Consider the following 22,063-nt stretch of genomic DNA (forward strand, 5'->3'; position numbering starts at 1 on the left):
AGGAAGTTGCACATAGAAAAGCAAAAACTAGGAATAGCAACTGCTACTTCCAATATTTGTCAGGCCACCAACTAGAAGTGCCAGTGGGCTTGGTGTCTGTGGTTTAAAGGAAGCGAGGAAAGGTGCCAGGGGAGGATGACAGACAGACCAAATTCTGGATCAAGGTAAATGATCTCTTTAATTAAGGTACTCCTATCAATAGAATGGGATGCTTCACCAAGTAGTGAAAGAATCCACCCTCCCCTCAGTTAAAAATGAACAGGTCAGGGACAATATGCAGAGACTATAGCTCTGAGAGAGAGGCTAGAGTTAATGACTTCTAAGACCCCAATCAGCCCTCAAGACTGTAGGATTTTATATAAACTCGAAGACACATTAGAAAGGGGCAGATCCTGTTAAAATAACTAGAATTATCTTTCAATATTTTAAAACTCAAGATTCAAATTCTACAGAACTGTTATGGGGAGGTCTTTGGACTCTCTGGAAAACATGAGCTATGTTCAAGTGGCTATAGCTGACTAGGAGGTGCTCCACTGCATTGGGTGGGGCTGTGTTCTAGAATCACTCTGAGTGATGGAATCCATGAAGTCCAGTGTCTTAAGTGATATATGAAGACAGCTGGGCTCTGAAGGACAAGTCCAGAAAATTGGTAAAGAGCTGGTGTGCAAAGCGTTCACTAATGGGAAGCCTGTTGCAAGGACATGTCATTTTTATTTAGCAACTAGTACATCCCTCTATAGCATTATATATATATATACACACACACATATATACATATGTATATATTATTGATTTCAGAGAGGAAGGGAGAGAAACATCAATGATGAGAATCATTAATTGACTACCTCTTGCACACCTTCTACTGGGGATCAAACCCACAACCAGGTATATGCCTGTGACCAGAATTGAACCTGGGACCCTTCAGTCCACAAGCCAACCCTCTATCCACTGAGCCAAACCTGCTAGGACTCTATAGCTTTCATTTTAAGCCATGGGTTACAACCTATTAGTGGGTCACAAAGTCAATTACATAAGAGTCTCAATCACTTTTATTTCTTCAGTGAAATGGAACATAACAATAAAACAGACTAGAAAATATCAGAATGCACTGCACGTAGCAAGACTATATACTGTTTTGTGAAACTTTTGTTTCAGTTAACTGTGTGCATGTGATGTAAATGTATTTTGTACTTGGCTGCCCTAAAGAACTAAAGCTTAGGGCTAGGGACACAACCATGCAGAAAGAGCAGGGACACAGACACTGGGTAGAGATGATGAATTTTACTGACAGCCAACACCCACAATTACACATGGCTCTTCAGACAACTTGATCTTTGGGACTAGACTTTGTACAGAGTCAGGCAACACATAGAAGCGCACAAGGGACACAGGCAAGACTCTTGCTTCTAGCAAGGGAGCAAGCTATCTACAACTCAGGATCAAAGTACCGTTGTATTCTTCTTACACAGAAAGCTTAAGTTGCTCTGGCCTTTGGAAGGCCTCTAATCCAGGCCCGCATCTCTTTTCAAGGGATGTTCTCTTCATGTGGGCCCAGCCTCACCAGGGCAGCTTTCAGTCTTGCAATAGTCTCATCCATGATTGTAGACAACTAGACTGCAGCAGGGAACACACACGACAGAGGGCCGCTTTGGTGGTGCTGGTTTCGGGGTACCTCTTTACTTGATTTTGGTGACTGCTTCATGGATGGAGGTGGCCACATAATCTAGGTTTTTGGTGGTTAAGCCACACATGTTGATCCGACCACTTGGCAGCAGATAGATGTGCTTTTCACTGACCAGATATTCAACCTGCTTGGCTGTTGAAAACAGAAAGAGCGATAATCAGAGTAGTAGGAATCCTTTAAGCCTCAGCGACTCCATGACAATTATAGTTTTCCTTCTTTGCCTCGTAATACAGAGAAGGAAAACCACAGGAGCTATTTTGTCCATTTGTTCACAGGGAAATATCCTCAATGGATTCTGAAAACTAGTCATGTTAGCTGACTTTCTAATCCCCAGCGCTCCTCCTCATGGGAATTTTAATCTGGGACTACCTCCCAACCAAACCTTGCACATCCCATTCACAGGACATGCTATCAATTGAAACAACCCTCAGACTTCAGAAGATTCCATTGATACGAAAAACTGGTTAGGAAGGGCTTCCTTCGTTTCTTCCTTAACCTGAATTTGCTTATCCCTGAGCACCTAGAAGCAACCTCCCTTGGACATTTCATTCTCACAGTACATTTTACAAGGCCCCATGCATGAGAGGAGCTGGGTAAATGTTGTGTGCATGAACCAGCGGGCTGGAAAACTGCAGACACTGCAGATCTGATCTGATCTCTCATTCAAACATAAGCAGGAGCACTTTCCCATGTGTTTGCAGAAATGCTCACGGATGGAGCAGGAAGGGACCGCCTGTATACTTCCTTTATGCCACAATCTCCAGAGCTTCTTTGCTTTGTTGCAAAGCCATGAGAGAATTTCAATTGATTTTTGTCTAGTTTGTACCCTTAAGACACCATCATTTGAGGGAATGGGATAATTGTTATGGACTGAATGCTTGTGTCACTCCCTCCAAAATTCCTGTGGAAACCTAACCCCAGAGTGGTGGTATTGGGAGGTGGAGCCTTTGGCAGGTAATTAGGTTAGATGAGGCCGTGGGGGTGGAGCCCCATGATGGGTGTAGTGCCCTCATACGAGACTAAAGAGAGCGTGCTCTCTCACCATTATGTGAGGATGAAGCAAGAACACAGCCACCAGCAGGCCCAGACCATGCTGGCACCCTGACCTCAGACTTCCCAGACTCCAGAACTGTGAGAAATACATTTCTGTTGTTTAAGCCATCCAATCTGTATTTTGTTATAGCAGCCCAAACTAAGATGGTAACAAAATAATAATAATCAAAGGAGCAAACACTGTGCCAGCCAGTGTTCTAAGCACTTTATATTAACTCAGTTCATCTTTTTAAAAATTGGTTTTAGGAAGAGGGTGAGAGAGAGAGAGATGGCATTCTGGTGGCCCTGGTTTATAATACCTTCCAGGTACTACTCAGATGCCCCACTTACTACCACGCTGGGCACAAAAGCACCACATGCAGGTGAGTGGCTATATCTGCACCATGTGGCCTGGACAGTGGGTGCTCGGGAATAACTTATTAAATGAAGGATCCCTCTGTCATTGGAAGGGACAGTCAATTGCAAATAGGCCCTACTGATGGCGGACCAGGATCATTCAAGGCTACCCACTGGGACATTCAACCATCTTTTAATTCCAACTACCAACCTAAGTTTTTATTTATGACATGGAAAGGTAACTTTGTAATCTCTTTTTTGAGGGCAATGCTTAAGAGACTAGGAAAGACCCGTTAAGTAATTAGGTCCCTGCCCAGCCAGGTGGCTTCGTTGGTTGGAGGGGGTCAGCCTGCACCAAAAAGATTGCAAGTTCAATCCCCTGTCAAGGCTCATACGGGAGGCAACTGACTGATGTTTCTCACTTCAATGTTTCTACCTTTCTCACTCCCTCTCTCTCTCTAAAAAAAAAAAAGTCAATTAAAAACATTAGGTCCCTGAATAATAATATGTAATATTCATAGTTAGGATTAAGGAAGAGTCAAAGAGTACCTAAGCATTTATGACAGGCCTTTCATAAATCAAGGCTCCAAGCCATAAACCCTGTTACGTCGCAGCTGGCTCTGAGCCACTTTCCAGCCCACAAAAATGAAAATATCTTGGTTATAGGACGCAGGACAGACCACAGTTATGCTCTTCTGAGACCCAGGGTGTTCAGGAAATGGATGGGGCACACTGAGAAAACCTAACTTGTTCTGGTCCAAAGTTCTCATTGACCAATTAGGCAACAGCTAATGGAGCCGAGTCCAAGGACACTGACTGAGAGGAGTGCTGGTTCCAATAGTGAGCACTGGGTGGGGGCACTTACTGTTCAACCCCGTGAAGCTGAACATTCCAATCTGCTCAGTGATGTGGTTCCAGGTTCCAGGGGTCTTGAGGGCCTCTAACCGTGCCCTGAGTTCAGACCTCATGGTCAGAATCCGGTCAGCCATTGTCTTCACATTACCTTTCCTGAGTGGACAGAGACATAAATACCAATGCAGTTCGGAGAGATAATACATGAAAACACAGAGGTTTAAAACCCACAATTCAATCTATAAGTTGAAAATGGGACTACCACCTGCTCATTATGGTACATGGGTGCCTGGATGGGGGATATACAGGCCAGAGAGAGATGGTTACCAGGCAGAAGGAAAGGACTATCTTCTCCGATGGAACTCAGTTCTAGTCTTGGGTGTACTAGCTGTATACCACCTGTGTTTTAACTCAGACTTCACCTAGGAGCTGATCTAGACAGAATGATATATTTTTATCGGGACCCATTAAGCAGAGGTTGCAGATTTAGCTACTATGTACAAGTTGCTGTTTCAAATAAGATAAAATATATGTAAAGTTAAGAATGAAGAGCCCCCAAATTGTCACACTAACTTGAAGTTGGATATTCTATCCTATCAGGAATTCCTTCCTGTTTCCCCCACTGTAAGGGGATGAAGCCTGGGTGGTGGGAGAGTGGGGGAAACGCAGATTTATCCGAGTGTCCCTTCCTATGTCCCCAGTGCTTGTGAGGCATGTGTGTTGTGTTTTGCACCTGAGAGTAGGTGGCAGCCCTACTTTATAGAAATATCTGAGACTCAAGGAGGCTGAGGTAATTTTGTCTTGCCTCCGCTAAAATAAGAGGAAGAGGCAGTTAAATGTAACGGGGCACTTCCTGTTCCGCATCCCCACCCCTCGCCCCTCAGGCTGTGAGTGCCTTACCATTCCTTAAAGAGATCGGGGTTAGAGAGGGTGGTGGCCACGATCCGCGCGCCCTGAGCAGGGGGATTGGACCAAGTGATTCGCACAATCTTCTCCATCTGGGAAAGGACCCGCTGCATGCTGTCAGGTTCTTTGGCAACCACAGTCAGATTCCCAACACGCTCATCTGGAGACAGAGACGAGAATCAGCCTGGGAGGCCCCGATGGGGGCGGGGGTGGAGGGCGGGGCTGCAACTCAGGAGAGCACTCACTGTAGAGCCCAAAGTTTTTGGAGAAGGACTGGGCACAGAAGAGCTCGAATCCTTCAGACACAAAATAGCGAATGGCCCAGGCATCTTTCTCTAGGTTTCCAGATGCGAAGCCCTGATAGGCTGAGTCAAAGAAGGGAAACAGAAACCGGCGCTGCGAGGAAGGAAAGTGAGTCAGGCGGGACATCCTTCTGGAACCAACCTCAGACACTGCCTTTCCTTCCCCAACTGTTTCTGGAAGGGATTTCTGAAACTGCCCATTTCCCCTCTTTCTCTCTCTTTTCTGCATCCAATCACCATTTACATCTCTATTTCTCTGTGCAGCTAAACACCAACCTCTAAATCTAAGCATTTTGGTAAACCTTGTTTTTTAAGTATATCACCCCAGAACATCATGATGCCGCCTTGCCAACAGGACTTTCGTATGGAGGCAATGCCTGTCCTGCATTGGCAGATTCTTTCCCACGAATTCCTGGTGTGATAAGCTCAGTCAAATGTTAGCTCCTTATCCCCAGGGCCTCTTCACAACCTCAGGGCTATTCCACCGGACAAGGACGCTGCATGCTTCTATTCTTATCCTCCGGTCTCCTCAGAGGGCTCCCCACACTGAACTCGCTCCTCCTCTGGGCTCACTCTCTACGTGGGCACCACCTCCCTGATCCCAACCATCAAGCCGGAAGCCAGGGTGCATCCTCCTGTGCCGCCTCTGCAGCTCATCCCTCACATCCAATCACCCTCCAAGTCCTATCACTCCTGTCTCCTGGGAGCTCTAGAATCCTTCCACATCTGTCACTGCCACCTACTTCACTCAGGTCCCCGTCAGCGCCTACCTGAATTATAGTAATAGCCCCCTCAGTGCTCTCCCAGCCTGTCTAATCTGGACTCCCTATGACCCATTCCCTGCCATGTAGCCAAGGTGACTTGAAGACTATGCACATCTGATCATGTCACTTCATGACATCAAAGGTTTTCATGGCCCCTCATTGCCCTCAGAATGAAGCCCGTGCCTCAGCACAGGCTCTGGTCCCCATTTACCTCTCTAGCCTCATGACTCACATTCCCCCAACGCCCTTGGAATCTAGGCCAGGAATTACTTTCACTTCCTTAAACAGGCCGTGACCTCTTCCCCTTACAGGAAACATTCCTGTCGCTCCAGCCAGCCCCCACCTGTCCCCATCCCTCAAGTTTCAACATGGAAGCCACTTCTTCCAGGAAGGCTTCTTCTGTCATATCACCCCTCCCAACACACACACACACACACACACACACACACTTCTCAAAGACCGGTCTATGTGCCTCTCTATAACTCCACCAACAAAACTGTCTCACATAACTGTTTCCCCAAACAGGCTATGCATGCTCTTTGAGGGCAGCTTTGTTCACTAGTATATCATCCCATGCTGCCAGTTATATAATAGTTTCTCAGTATTTTTAAAACACTAATAAATAACATATGTACACTTTAAACTAGAAATTCCAATCTAGAAAGTTACCCCAAAGAAGTAACACAATGGAGTTTTATTACATAATTGTTCATAAGAGCAGAAACCTGAGATTTTATTATTTTTTTTATTTATTTTTGGAAACCTGAGATTTTAATGTCCATCAACTGATTTGTGACAAATCCATCTCCATGTGACATGTCCATGCATGGAAAACAATGCTACAAAACATTTAATAACATGTAAGAGAGTTCAAATCAAAGTCAAAGTATGTTATAAAATGGACTAGACAAAATTATCCCACCTTTGTAAAACAGATGTTTATATGTATAACTACACTAAAATAAAAATAAAAAAAACCCTTACATTCTGCACCAAAATATTGACAGTGGTTTTCTTTGGATAACAGGATTTACAGTTAATATTTATTTCCTTCAGGTTTTTTTTGTCCACTTACACATTCTCCAGTAAATAGGTATGGCTTCTGAACACAGTAAAGGTTAATACAGACTACTTGTTAAGAGATGCTCTGGAAAGGCAGTTAGTTACCTTCATGACGGAGGCAATCTCCTTCCACTGCTCTGGAGTTGGGTCGGTGCCAGTTGGGTTGTGCGCACAGGCATGGAGGACAAAGATGGAGAACTCAGGAGCACTCTGAGGAGAGGGAAGCTACGTCAGCTTGGACACGTGCAGGACACCCCTGCTTATCAACTGATCGAAAAACTTTTTCCTGCTCCCTACGGTTCTGCTTACTTTTTCATCTCATCACCCACCTCCAGATCCTTCAGGAAACCCTGGAGGTCAAGTCCTCTCTTGGCTGCATCCCAATAGTGATAGGTCCGAATGTCTTTAAATCCAGCGGCAGTAAAAACAGCATTATGATTCTCTGCAGGCAAAGGGGTAAAAATGTAAATGGTTTATAATCACAAGGAGGTGTAATTGTAAAGGACACAAGTCAACTTCCAGGGCCCTGGAATGTCCACTGGGTGACATCGAGGAGAGGAGTTAAGACTCACAAGAATGGTTGTAACCAAAAACAAATTCAACCAGACTTCTTCATGCTAAACTTATATCCTAATAGTCCCTATATCTACATTCTGTGCCTCCTCTGGGAAGTTTTAACACACCTGAAAACATGTCTACTAAGAGTCTTGGGAAAAAGTATTCCTAATGTGAATTTAAGCATTGTATTACACGTGTCCTGCCCAAATCCACTGCTGAAGCCATTCCTAAATGTCAGTTGATCCAGGGCCGGATTACATTTTCTGGGTAAACAGTGAGAATCGTGTGGATATTTGCTCCTAGCTTCTTTGTTTCTCCTCTTAATACGCTTAAAGAACTCACCCCAGGTTGGTGAGGATACATAGACAGGCGTGTCCTTGTTGTTCGTTCCATTGTACCATCGCGCGAGGAACTCGGCTCCGATTCGAAGTGCACCTGTTCCCCCCAAAGACTGCACCCCTCCTACCTGAAAGAGAAGAAGCAGGGTCATGGGTTGATAATGGGAAGTCAGAAAATATCGGGGGAAATGTAGTAATGATGAGCATTTATTTTGTGCCTGCTCTATGCTAAGCCCTTACATGTACTGTCTCATCACACCTCACAACTACATAAAGAAGATACTTTATTTGCCCATGTTTACAAATGAGGGACGGAGGCTGAGAACTGAAGCACAATTGCTCAAAGTGGGAGTTAGGGCTAACTATGAGCATCAGGGAACTATGGGCATTAGGGCTAACTATGAGCATTAGGGAAGTCTGAAGTCTGACTCTGAGGGGAGCTTCCCTTCTGAATACAGGGGTAGAGGTCATACCTAAGCCACATCAGAGTGTGCCCTGGAGGGCACACCCTCAATCCCTTTGATACCCAACCCAAGATCAAAACTGCCCTCCAGCAGAAGCCTAGAAAATAATGTTTCCAGCTTGCCACTAACATGAATCTGTAACACTGCTTTCTCCTTCCATAATGCAGACCTCGGAATCCTTAAACATATATTCTAATGAAACAAAGGTGACATGGGAATACTACTTTCTCTCCTTGAGCTTCATCTTATCTTAAAATGACCTCACAGGGACAATGATAAAAGTCCTAATTTTACCATTTACCAAATACCTTCACATACATTCTTATTTGAATCTCATACAATCCCACGAAATAAGTTCTAGATCTGAAATTTACATGAGGAAATTGATTCAGAGAAGTGGCTTGCCAAAGAAGACACAGGTGGTGAGTAGCAGAGCTGGATACCAGGTCTTCTCACTCTAGTCATTATACCATTGCTGTTCTGCCTCTATAGCTTTGATTTTGCCCTTTCATGATTTAAACGAGGTTTTGGCATAACTCTTTCAGCAAGGAAATGTTTTAAATTACATGTTGCTTACTATGTCTATAGAATTAATGAGAAAGAAAGGAAAAGATCACATGGAAAAGCCTATATAATTAAAAGGAAGGGCACATATCAACCTAAAAATAGTGGCAACCTCTGTGGAGGGGCCTCAGCTATGGAGAATAGTGGTCAAAGGGACTGTAGCCTAACCTGTAAGTTGTCTTTTAAAAATAAAAATGTATTCATGTATTATTTGTAAAATTTTAAAATAAATTTTAGGATCTGCTGTAAAATAATTCAGCTTTGGCAGGGCAGTGGGGTGGGAGGTATACAAGATTGACCAAATACAGATCATTGTTGAAGCTAGGTGATAGATGCATGGAGGTTTACTCATTACACTGTTTTATCTATTGTTGTAGATACTTGAAATTTTCTACAATAAAATGATTTTAAAAGCCCACCTGGTGTTGCTCATCAATTCCTGGTTGAGCATCAATTCCTGGTCAGGGCACATGCCCAGGTCGTGGGCTCGATCCTCAGTAGGGGGTCTGCAGGAGGTAGCCAATCAATGATTCTCTCTCATCACTGATATTTCTATCTCTCTTCCTCTCTTTTCCTCTTTGAAATCAATAAAAATATATTTTTAAAAAAGAAAATGTGAAATGCACTAGACTAAGAGGGAGGGCTATGTTCCACAAGTAAAGCCCCAAGCCTTACAGCATTAAGTGATCAGTAATGGGGAGTGTTGGGCAAAGGAACGAGTGTCTGCCCAACACAGTTAATCAATGTGTAAGAATGTCTTAGGGGAAGACACTCCCCAACACAGAATCTCTGTTTTCATTTGTCAACAGAATTCCAACTATCAGCAGCACCTCAGAAAAGAATCCTCAGTTGCCAAAATTCCCCACTTTCAAACTTCGTCAAGACACTCCTCTCCCTCTATGGAAACACCAGATTGTCAGAGCAATGTCCCAACGCCACCCATAATCTCTCCACTCTTCCATTTCTACCTGCATTCCCTTTCAGTTCCTTGAAGTAAGTCACCAGAATTAAGTGAATTACTTGCCTAATCACCGACCTGGAGCCTCAGTGCCTTCTGATACGCATAATAATGTGCCCCTATGTAACCTTCACTAGACCCTGCAGTCCTATTTATGAAAGCATATGGGTAACAGCATGTGGGGATAAATCAGGTGTCGCCAAGATGTGGTCCCTTCCACTCATGAGGGCACACTAGACAATGGCCCAGGGGAGTGATAAGGGCCGCTGGTTTAAATTGCATTATATCTGACTGAACTGTTGCAAAAACCTGAGCTCTTCCCCTTCCTACTCATCCAGCAAGTTTAACTTCCTCCAGACTTGTATTGGGTAACTCCTCTGCTCAAACCTTCAGGTGGCTTCCCCTGCCCCACTGCTAAAACCAGCCTGCCTCATCAGATAGGTCTCTTTACAGTTAGACCTGCTTACCTCTTACCTCTAGCCCCGAGCTCCCACTACTTCAGTCAAATACCTTCTCTCTGTACCTTGTACTTTGGAATCACCTGGAGGGCTATTAAAAATATGCCCGTTGCCTGGCTGGCATGACCCAGTAGTTGAGCATCAACCTATGAACCAGGAGGTCATGGTTCAATTCCTGGTCAGGGAATATGCTTGGGTTGCAGGATCGATCCCCAGTGTGGGGTGTGCAGGGAGCAGCTGATCGATGATTCTCTTTTATCATTGATATTTCTATCTCTCTCTCCCTGTCCTCTCTGAAATCAACAAAAATATATTGAGTTAAAAAAAAAAAAAAAACTTTAAAAAAAATGCCCATGAAGGGAAGGTAGTAAAAGGGCGGGATAGGGTGGTATCGTCCAAGATTCTGATTTAACTGGTCTGGTGTTGGGTCCAGCCATCAGTATATTTTTAAAAACTCTTGAGATTATACTAACACAGCCAGTGTTGAAAACCAGTGTGCTAGTCTCGTTTCCCAAGGTTCAGCGGAAGTCTCATCTTCAGCCATCACCAGCCTCTCTCTTCTCTGAATCCCTACAACACTGAGAATCTCCACCAAACCACTTCCTGCCACATAGAGCCTCTCTCATTGACTGCTTCCAAATGTGCTCCTCTTCCAAGGGTCTCTAGTTATCCACAGTCTTATGTACCAGGAAGCACTGCAATGAGAGAAGCTGCGACCAAGGCTAGAAGAATAAAAGGATACAGTACTAGTAAAACTGACAGGAACTTCAGAGAGCATCTAGACTAGTGGCTCTTGAACTTTTGGGGGCCACAGACTACTTTTGAAAATCTGATAAAAGCTTTATGAGCCACAAACTAGTCCTTCGGTAACACATAAATGAGTCATAGGGGCCAGAGGGCTAAGTGATTTGCCTGTGGTCAAAAATAGTGGCAGAGCTGGTCCAGACCCTAGTCTTTTGATCAATCCATTAAATTCCCTTAACTTGGCATTTCCTCTGACTGCTTCAAACCCAGTAGCTGAAATCTGATCATCAGTTGGGCAAAAAAGTGAACAACTGAAGAAGCTGTGCTTTACACAAAAGCACGTTATCTGCACTATCGGGTTCCTGAGGTCGCACTACTTAACCCTGACTCATTGACAGGTCAATAGACATAACACCTAACATTTTCAAACAACTTGGATTTCCAACCTCTTTTTCACTTTCACAGTTCCTGAAGAGCAAACGTACATCCTCACCCAAAAACTCACCCGCTTCTCCCGGATGGCTGGGCTGTCCTCCCCGAGGGCAAGGCAGGAAGCGTGGGTCCGGAACTCCGGGAGGCCCAGGATTGGCAGGTACTCGTGGTTCAGGTTAGTGTCGTTGGCAATCTTCTGCTCCACCTTCCTCACTACAGGCAAAACCCAGGGCTGGGAGTCATCCGTGCGATAAGCTAGAACATGGGGAAGAGTTACATAAGGGGATTGTATGAGGCTTTGTGCAAATGAGCGTTTGGAACTATGAACAGGGAAAGTTCTATAGCCATCTGATCAAAACAAACCAAAGTTCAGGAAGTGACTGCCCGCTTTGGGCCAAGCACTGGGCTAGGTGCTAGGCAAGTAGGAGACAGGCATGGTTCCTATGCTTACAGAACTTATTGTTCTTAAATAAATGATCACCAAAAAACAGAATGTTAAATTAAACTGGGACATCAGAGCCTGATGGAGTGACAATGCACGTGAAAGCCCTCAGTGAACTAAAATGACATATCTTACAAATGCTATGTCAGTACTACTAGTGCAGTGAGGTCTCTATAGCCATTGGCTCAGCAATCGGCTTCCTTCTGTATTTCCAGAGAAGGGCTAGGTGTTACTTCAGATGAAGGCTGCACCTTCAGACATAAACATGTGGAGAGAGGCGTGTGAAAGGAGGCCCACCTCCTCCTCTTGTCCCTTTAGAAAGGGGACAAATGGCAAGCAAACGCCCAGTGACTGAAGAGTCCAACAACTGGTTACACAATCCCTCAGCAGCCCACGGAAACACATCTGTGTCCTCTCTCTGTGTTCTGACATCATTCAGTGTTTACCATCTTAGCTGTTCCTCCCACTTCATGTGCTTCACACTTTTATTGATCTAATTGCATCTATTTCATAATATTTAATCTTGCTTGCAATCAAATTTCTAAGCACTTCTACACTAACAGTATTTTTTGTCCACTCTGAGTTATCCTATAACTGATTTTCTCCCCTTTTATACTACCCTGTGCTTATTTGGGGATTATGGCTTTAGAGGGCAGCTGTCCTGGCTTGCACCCAAGCCAGTGATCTCTCTGAGTAGGATTCCTGACAGGGACCATTTGCCTATCTGCTTGAGTGTTTAGGTCTCCAACAAGCCTATACTTTTCCAAGTGCAAATTTTAGAGTAGTTCTGATTAACTTGGTTGATTTCTGCCCCTAACTTAAAAAAAAAAAAAAATCACTTTATGGGTGGTTGATATTATTTACTGAACAACACATGTTGATTGTAGAAAATTTAGAAAAGCCCAGAAAGTAAATAATAAACATTATGATTAACATGTAATCCCAGCACTCAAAGACAAGGAGTTTGAAATTGTTGGTATACAACCTTATAAGCTTTATTTTACATGATTATATTCTTTTATAAAATATGGATCAGATTGTATATAGAATTTTCAGTGTGCTTTTTTCCACTTACCAAATAACTAACTGTCATGAACTATTCTTCTAATAGGTAACACATTCACATGCCCTCATGCCATCTTTATCGTCATTTAACTTAGTTCCAAATACTCTCACTCCATGAATACACTGTTCTTAATTTCTTTGTGTAGAAAAGGGAATAAAGATTCTTTTTCCAGAACTTCCTAATCATACACAAGGAAATACAGCTATGTCCCCCCTCTTTTCACACAAAAGGTAACATATACCATAATATACATGTTTTGTTCCTTGCTTTTTCCACTTGAATATATTTTTTGTGTCTGTGCATACAATGTTTTTGTTCTCTTCTACAGCACAAAACTGATGAGTGTACCGTAATTTGTTGTGCCAGTCTCTTGTTGATGAACATTTGAGTTGTTCTCAATCTTTGGCTATTACAAAACTTCAGTGAACAACCTTGTACATACATCACCTTACACATGTGCAAATATATGTTACATGTAAGGTTGAAATGGTAGAGTGGGCTGAGAAATATGTGCATTTGTGGTTTTTGACAGACATGTCCAAATTGTCCTCCATCAGAATGTTATCAGTTTACATTCCAACCATCAACATACAAGACTTTCTGCTTCCCCACACAGCCTCACCCGCCAAGTGGTGTTTTTTTGTGTGTGTGTGTATGTGTGTGTGTGTGTGTGTGTGTGTGTGTGTGTGTTATTGTTAGTGGGGGTTTTTTTTGCCAACTTGAGAGTCAAATAGAATCTCAGGGTAGTTTAATTTGCATATCTCTTATTATAAAGGCAATTGAGCATTTTTCAAATATACATGAGCAATTTTAGTGGCTAGACAATATCTGTAAATTGTATGTTTTAAATAAATAAAATATGAGATCAAGAAAAAGCTATAGTATGGCTCTTACTAGTAATGTATACTCTGTGCAACTCTGAGAAATAAGAACCAGACTGTCATACTTAATCCATGTGTCTTTTTTAAGAGTAACAGATGTATAGAAAAAGCCCAAATCAAGCAGGTCCCGGAGGACTGTGTGAGCGGCCTTTTTATCAGCATGCTCCCACCTTCTTGTAGCACTGCAGTTATCCCTGGGTAGAAACCCTTTTAAAGGAGTCACACAGGTTTCAGGTGAGTCCAGCAGTCTGGCTTTCCAGACGAAAGGAACAAAATAGAGAACTAAAAGATGAAACCATCACCCTCTCCTCCTCCTAAGATTTCCACTTCCTTTACCCATTCCCACTCCAAGGCCCTTCTCCAACAAAGGTTCTGGGGAAAGGGCCAGGGGTACTCAGAAACACCTACTATAGCAGATCTCTCCAATAATTTTATCCGAAGATGCCAGAACCCACATTAAAAATGACAACAGATATTAAAGTGAGTACAGTTTGGAACAAAAGAAAGCTACGTTTACATGACAAATGGCCTGGGGTCCATGAAGAAATGTCTTGCTTCAGGCTGGACCCACATCTCCCCAGCCTAAAGCCATTTGTCTGAAACTTTGAGAAGCACTAAAACTGTCAACTCAGAGAACATCACACTAACAATGGAAAATGTGATGCTCTGCTCTCACTATACGAAAATTATGCAAATAGTCATAGCAAAAAGAAACTCTCTGGAGAAATAATCTGCAAGTAGCAACTAACTAATGAGATTATGGTTGCAATTTATTCGAAACATGTCCAACATCACTAGAACTTGAGCTGGATAATCACCGTTGGACTTTAGCTTGGAGGAAAAGGAGTTTGGTGACTCAAAGTTAGTGACTAATTACATTTCATTCACAAAGAAGATATTGTGAGATGAGTATTCAACTAGCACATACAGAGGCTAAAAGAGATTTCTTGTTCTACTTAACTTTATTTAGACCCTTATCTGTCACCTGTCATCCATAAAAAGGTCACAGTAAGCATCAAAAATAACATTTATATAACACTTTATTTACATATCACATTTCACATATTTATTTAACCTTCAGTCGATGGAAGAGGCCAGTAGCATTATTATCCTACTCTATAGTCAGGTAATGTGCTAGTGAATCTTAGAGAAGCATTTTAAAGAAAGGGCATTCTGCCCTGCCTCCTCATTTCAACAACTTGAGTCCGTTAAATAACCCATCCAAAGTCATGTCACTGAGTCTGTACCCAGGTCTCCTGGCTCTTCCCACCACAGTGCACTGACTGCCTCTGGAGCACCTGCAAGTACCCAAAACAGAAGAGGGAGCAGAGACCCAGGAGTGTGAGAGACCCGACCTAGGATCACAGTTCCACACCACCAATGGCCACATAACTTGCCTGCTTCATCAGCAATAGTGACAACCCTGCAGTGTCACTGTACCCATGAGATGAGATTAAATGCATAATCATTCTATATAATAAAAGCCCAGCGACCATAACGGCACAACACCAGAATGACCGCTCGACCAGTCGCTATGAGGTGCACTGACCAACTCTCAGTCCTTTCCCCTCCCCCCCTCCCGGCCTGCAGGCTCCAATCACCAGATAGCGTACGGGGGAACCAGAGTGGGTGGCAGTGGGGCAGGATGGGACTGGCGAGGGGAACCCGGTGGGTGGTGGCAGCGGGGTGGGACTAAGGACTGGCAAGTGGGCGGAAGATGGCCCTGATCACAGGCTAGGCCTAGGGACCCTACCTGCACACGATTTCATGCATTAGGACTCTAGTTTGCTTATAATAAGGAGGTGAAGTTCCTGGGTTCCTGGAAAACATGACAAAGGCACTGTCACAGTTGAAGGGAACTTCTGAGCTAACTATGCATCTGAGTCAATCACGACTGGTCTGGGCTGGCAGGGTGCTTTTTCTCTGCATGAGCACTTTACTTCTGAACCAATGCCAGAAACTGCCACTTCACAGTTCTTGAACTGAAAATTTTTATTCAACATTTTTTACGTGACCCACCCAAAGAAATGCCAAAACAATAACAGCAATAGCTAATCTTTACATAACTCCTACTTATGTGCCAGAAACTGTTCTGTGTAACTTTAGATGTATGTAATCCTCATAAAAACCCAGTAAGATAATTCAAAGGTAATTGAGTCAATAAAATCTGAGGTTTTAAAAAATATATTTAGATCTACATCAATATTAGCTCTCCACCATATATCTTGCCCTAAGAAATACTTGGAAGTTTGGATTGGACTTAAATAAGAGGTTGAATGGTACCCACTTTAATTCAATTCAAGGCAATCTTTCGATGTTTCTCCTACTCTACAGCCTGCCAGAAATATCACTTTCCCTCTTGGATGAAACTACATAGTACTGATTTAAAAATGCTTTCTTATGAAAAATGTCAAACATCTACAAAATTTCAAGAATAACATAACAGATTCCTATGTACCCATTTCCCAGCTTCAACAAATCACCAGCTTCAACAAACCTTTACCTTTTAATGGCTTTTTCTTATCCTTCCCCCATAATCTTTGGTGAAGTCTTTTTAACAGATCATATGCACAGACACAAACAGTCGCAGTGGGTAGCCTGATTCTGAACTGCCTTCCTGCCACCCTCTGCTACAAAACAGTTCAACTGTCTGTTTTTAAAAGTTTTACTCCTTTGCCCAGCCAGTGTTGCTCAGTGGTTGGGTGTCAACCTATGAACCAGAAGGTCCCAGTTCGATTCCTAGGCATGGTCAGTGCTAGGTTTGATTGAGCAATTGAATTGATACCTCTCCCCCGGGGAACTGGCTTTTCAGGTCATTTCACTATGGACATTCCCTTTGGCTGAAGACCACATTTCACTGGCGGTGACTACATTCCATTCTCTCCCTTCCGGGTATGCATAAAGAAGTCTCTATCCAGAAAAAAGCCCGCCAAGAGTCCTTTAAAAGCCGCTGACTCCCGTGTCACCAGGTACTGAAGCCATCCAGGCTCAGCCACCTGGTGTGCAGAAGATGATCGAATAAATTTGTGATCCTTCACCACTCTGGTCTCCTGCATTCCTCCTTCGGGGACCAAACCTAACAGTCAGAGCACACGCCCAGGTTGTGGGCTCCATCTCCAGAGGGGGGCCTGCTGGCGGCAGCCGATCAATGATTCTCTCTCATCTTTGATGTTTCCAGCTCTCTCTCCCTCTCCCTTCCTCTCTGAAATCAATTATATATACACAAAGTTTTACCCCTTTTAGTCAAAGTCTGTTCCCTGGCATTGAACATCAACCCATTGATTTTCTTCCTGGCTGGACTCTGTATGTGGTCCAGAAAGGGTGTGGAGTTTCAAACGATGGTGGTATAAATAAAAATTTCACCAGAGAAGATTAAAGTTAAAGGAATTCAAGAGGCACTTAAAGTCCAAATCTTTTTCTTGGCAGAAGCAGAAAACTGAGGCTCATGCTATGAACTTTTCAAGGTCCAAGAAATACAAGCAAGAAAGGAAGACAAGGATGTGTAGAAAATGAGTTTCTAATGTCTTCCGACTCCTTTCCACCATCTCTACTCATTCCTATCACTTCTAAAAGAGTAGGACATTTTTCCCAGGTCCCCCCAGGGAGCGTTAACCTGCCACAGAAGCATTTTCCATCTCTTTTATCTCACTTAATACCTACTTCTTGAAGTCAAAACAAAGCCTCAGTCTTCAACACCCCCCCCCCCTCTCTCTCTCACACACACACACACACACACACACACTCACACACACACACACTCACACACAGCTTGGGAAAGTACCTGACTAGCATCTGGGAGTCACTCACATAATTACTGACTCAGAACAAAGCTCCCTGGGGCTGAGTTCTCCCTTGTCCATCAGCAGGATTCTAAGCCTATCAGGCTTCCTATCTCACCCTCTCTCCCTACAATCTCTGGCCGCCCATTTCTTACCACGTTAAGAATACAGTATTAAGAACACAGAATGGGGATGGGGGGAAACTGAGCTAGCGTCCTGGCCTCCACATCTGTTCTGTGTGACCTTGGGCACATCTCCCTTTGCCAGGGGCTCAGATACCCATTTGTAAAATAAGCAGGTTGAATGAACTAAGCCTCCATGATCTTGCCTCCTCCCCGATCCCTACCCCAGTGCCAAGCTGGCCTCCGCCTCTCCCCACAGTCCCCAGAGCCCCAAGTCAGGTCCGCTCCTCTCCTCTCCCGGGGCAACTCACGTGCCCGGGCACGGCATCTTTACCTCCCACTCCCAGGTTGACCTTGCGGGTATCCGGGTCCTCCCGGAAGTCGGCGGTGAGCTTAAAGACCAGGACCGGCGGGGCCTGCGGGACTTCGGCGAACACTGACGGCGGCGCCATAGCGAGAGAGCTGGGGTCCGTGAGGCTGGAGTCGCTCGGTCGGGGTCCGTCGCGCCCGCTGGAGGAGACTGTCACCTTCAACTAGGCGGCGGGGCGGGGCGGGCCCGCGGCCTCCAATGGGTGAGTCGCGTCCGGAGCTTGGCAACGCGCTTAACCAATCGCCAGCATCTGACGCACGGGGGACAAGGGAACAGTACCACCAATGCCAGGTACGACGTCGGAACTGGGGGCGTGGCGCAGAGTGATTGGCAGAGCGTGGTCCTATCGCGGAGGCCATTGTTCCGGGCGGCCGAGGCCTGAGGGGCGGAGCCGAGCGACGACCAGAGTGTCCCGGAGGCGTCGCCATCGACCTTCTAGGGATCACACCGGGCTAAGGAGCGGTGGCCGGCGGGAGTGACGGCGGAGGGGCCTTCCGGTACCGGTACGCGCGCGCTCCTGACCCGGCCTGACCTGGCCCCGCCTGGCAGCCAAGTCCTCGGGGCGGCGCTCGGGACGCCGGTCCCCGGGCCAGGACGTGCAGCTCCAGAACCGGCGCGGGCGACCTTGACCGTCGCCAGCCCTTAGCTCCGGAGGGACACGTGGGCGGGCCGCGCGCCTTGGTCTCAGACCCGGGACATCCTACTGAAAAGTGAGGGAGAGGCCGGGAATTCCTGTCTGCCGCCGTTACAGTTTGAGATTGTGGGCTCCCTTTCCTTACAGAGAAGGCCTGGGCCTAAGGGACTTTCCGGATCTGGGCGCCGCCTCCTGCCCCACTTTCCCTTCCCGGGCACGTACTCAGCCCCATCTTGGCTGTCCTCAGCTGGCTGGTCCCCAGACAGACTCTCCTTTCAGTCAGGCTGCTCCTTCCCCTGAGTATTCCTCCTTCTCCCCCCAAACCTGGTGACCTTCAAGACCCAGAGTAAATGCCTCCTCCGTAAAATCCTCCCTTCATCCGCACTCTAGTCAAAACCCGCCCACACCTTGATAGCAATATGACTATTTTAGAAAATGCCCTGGGTAAGAACCCATGTCCTAATTTGGATTTTGGTTCTGCCACTTACTAACGTGTGCAGGTGTAGACAAGTTCCTTGACCTCTCTGTTCTGCTCCGTAAAGTGGAGATAATAGTATTTTCTTCAGGGGATTATGTAAGTTAATACTTATAAAGTGTGTGGGGTTTGTTGGGGTTTTGTTGTTGTTGTTGTTGTTGTTTGTTTTGTGTGTGTGTGTGTTTGTTGCATCTACCGTGTTTCCCCGAAAATAAGACATCCTCCGAAAATAAGACCTAGCGCATGGAAAGATAAGACATCCCCTGAAAATAAGACCTAGCACAACTTTGGGAGAAAAAATTAAGACACTGTCTTATTTTCGGGGAAACAGGGTAGTAAGCACTACTTAAATGCTGGCTTTTGTTATCATTGCTCATCTGCCGCACTCTGGTAGGTGGTAAGCTTTTGGCTAGAGAGCTTATGTTGCATAAGTCTCCCTCAGGTTCTTGCACGTAGTAAGTATTTAGTAGGTGGTGGAAGGGGGCATCAGTTCTCGTGGTGTGTCAGAAGAAAACCATACCTCAGCCTCTGTTCATTGAATAATAACAGCAGATCTCCAAATGAATTTCCACTAACTGCAATAAACACAAGCCAAAAGAATTTAAGCAACACTTGCCAACCTTGGGTCACTGTTCTTTTCAGAAATATTGCCTTTGGTTTTAAAGGTAACTGCCCACAGTGTTTCATTAACAACACTTTTCCTCCAAGATCGCAAGTTTAAAGGTGAAATGACAATGAACTTTCGGTGCTTCCAAAAGCACTGGCAGAAGGCTAGTGCTGAGAGGCGTGTTTTATTGCCCAGCCTCTCCAGAGTTTGAGCAGAGCCGTGATCTTCACAGTGTTGGCCAACGGTATGGTCCCTCCTTACGTCATTCCCGAGGGGAAAAACAACCTGAGGTTAGCTAAACACTATCAACTTAGCTAAGTCCAAATAAATATTTATTGATAACCTAAGCTGCTCCATAACCAAGTCAGTGCTGATAGAGGCAAAAAAAGTGCCAATATGCATGCAACTTTTCTCATGTCTGCATGATATCTGTTGTGAATTTTCAGAAAGGGCAAACAGTTACTAGGGTGGGTGGGTGGGGAGAGAGGGGCTGGAGACAACATATGTGGGATCGAAGCCTCACACACTTTTCCTTAGGAATATGAGGTTCTTGGACATTAAGTTCAGTACCCTTCTGTCTTTAGCCTGCAGGCTGTCCCTCTGCGTAAAATGCCAATCTTGGAATAAACAAAATGCTTTCCAAGCCATTGCTAATTTTAACACTTTGACTTAGAATTGATGCAACACTGCCTGGCTGCTGGATGGATAATTCAAGTAAAAGACTCTTGAGGCCAACACTGCCCGGGCAAGTAGGCAGCCAGGTAGCGTGAGTGTCCAGGGAAAGGGCAATAAAGGTCAAAAGAAAAATGTTTAGACAACCTGAGGTTGTTCTTCCCACAAGGGATGATATAGGAATGACCATGTTGGTCAACACTGTGAATCTCATACCTCAAAGTCAGTAATTCTTAACACGTTAAGCGCCTAGCCTGTTTTGTCTTCGGGGCGGAAGTATAGCGTTAGTTACCGGTGACTGGCTGGGCACTTAACGTGTTAAGCATTTAAATATCCACCCTAGCATCCCTTTCTGTCTCCCCACCCCCATAGTTTCTTCAATGTTGTAAGAGAAGATCTGGGAACAGCTTCACCTGGAATGAATCCCTTTGGAATATATTCTCGTGGAAATCTGAAGCCTTCAGGGCTGTGCTGCTGGGCCCAGAGCATGAGGCAGGCCAGGCCAGGGCCACAGTGAGTGTGGACCTCTAAGCAACCCCCACACCTGCTTATGGTTCCAATCTTGCCCCTGATACCCAGAGGTCTAAATTTAGAAACGAGTCAGAGGAGGGAGGAATTATTCACACTTTACATTCAGTTACAAAATGGTTTGAAATTGTTATATTTGGGTATATGCTGTCACTAAGAGGGGGGTGTTATTTAGCAGCTGAGCTGTGTGCTGAACACATACTTCTTTACAAACCAAAACTGTAGCTTCCGGTCCCTGGCGCTTCGGGAGCTATAGGCTTCAGTGAAGATATGGCCACATCCGAGAACCACACCACACACAACCAGTCCCCAAAATGGCACAGAAATGCCATTAATTAACCCCAATCACAGATCCGAACCTTTTGAGGGGGTAGACCCCAAGTTCCTGAGGAACATGTGCTTCACCAAGAAGCACAGTAAGAAGATCCTGAGGAAGATGCAGGCCAACAACGCCAAGACCATGAATGCATGTGCCAAGGCTGTTCATTCTTTCGCCAAGCCCAAGGTCTCAAAGGGTGGCATTTGCCTTTGCGATTTATTTACTTTGTTCATTGAATGATGAGCTGCATAGCAGAACAATGCAATCAAATTCTTGTTTTACCTCTTACTAGTTTTGAAGTTTTGAGTCAATTACTTAATGTGTCTGAATTTTAATATTTGCAACTGTAAACTGGGGTAAAGAGATTTTGCTTAGTGTTGACGTACACACGCCTTTAACAGTTTTAGAAATTACCATTGCCATATGATACACTTTAGTCCCTGAATAGCTGTAGAATAATGATTTAGCTAACTCTCTTTGAAGTTTTTTTGCTCTGGCCTCTCTCTTGGAGGCATATACTCTGAAATTTTTTAAAAATGAAAAAGAAAGCAGTAAACACAATTTTAAAAATTACTTTGAGTTCTCCAGAAGTCTTGTAGTGTGTAGTAAAAATCTCAAAGCAATTTAAAGGTAGCAAGACAACATGTTTAAAAGGTTTAAGAAATGTTAATAATAGCTCTTTGTATTTCTGTA

At 44.6% G+C, this 22,063-nt stretch overlaps 1 protein-coding gene across 1 annotated transcript; it reads right to left on the reverse strand.

Annotated features, from left to right (window-relative positions):
* Window positions 1-1,031: 1,031 nt before the first annotated feature.
* Window positions 1,032-18,326, reverse strand: GOT1 (glutamic-oxaloacetic transaminase 1). The gene is made up of 9 exons (XM_084904100.1): window positions 18,100-18,326; window positions 11,549-11,730; window positions 7,860-7,983; window positions 7,289-7,401; window positions 7,065-7,169; window positions 5,077-5,227; window positions 4,826-4,991; window positions 3,939-4,081; window positions 1,032-1,816 (listed from the first exon to the last, which is right to left on the reverse strand). Exons 1-9 carry the CDS (start codon window positions 18,215-18,217, stop codon window positions 1,677-1,679), a joined length of 1,242 nt encoding a protein of 413 aa, XP_084760226.1. The 5' UTR covers window positions 18,218-18,326; the 3' UTR covers window positions 1,032-1,676.
* Between the last annotated feature and the right edge of the window lie 3,737 nt (window positions 18,327-22,063).

This window comes from Pipistrellus hanaki, assembly GCF_964339955.1.
Source record: "Pipistrellus hanaki genome assembly, chromosome: 14".
NCBI classification, from domain to species: domain Eukaryota; kingdom Metazoa; phylum Chordata; class Mammalia; order Chiroptera; family Vespertilionidae; genus Pipistrellus; species Pipistrellus hanaki.

Bases quoted from the DNA above. Each gene is read 5' to 3' on its own strand.
- GOT1 (XM_084904100.1), bottom strand. From the start codon at position 18,217: ATGGCGCCGCCGTCAGTGTTCGCCGAAGTCCCGCAGGCCCCGCCGGTC. The intron at 7,402-7,859 runs GTGAGTTCTTTA...CTTTGCCTGCAG, and splicing joins TGTATCCTCACCAACCTGGG to AGAATCATAATGCTGTTTTT. The intron at 5,228-7,064 runs GTAACTAACTGC...CCTTCCTCGCAG, and splicing joins AGATTGCCTCCGTCATGAAG to CGCCGGTTTCTGTTTCCCTT.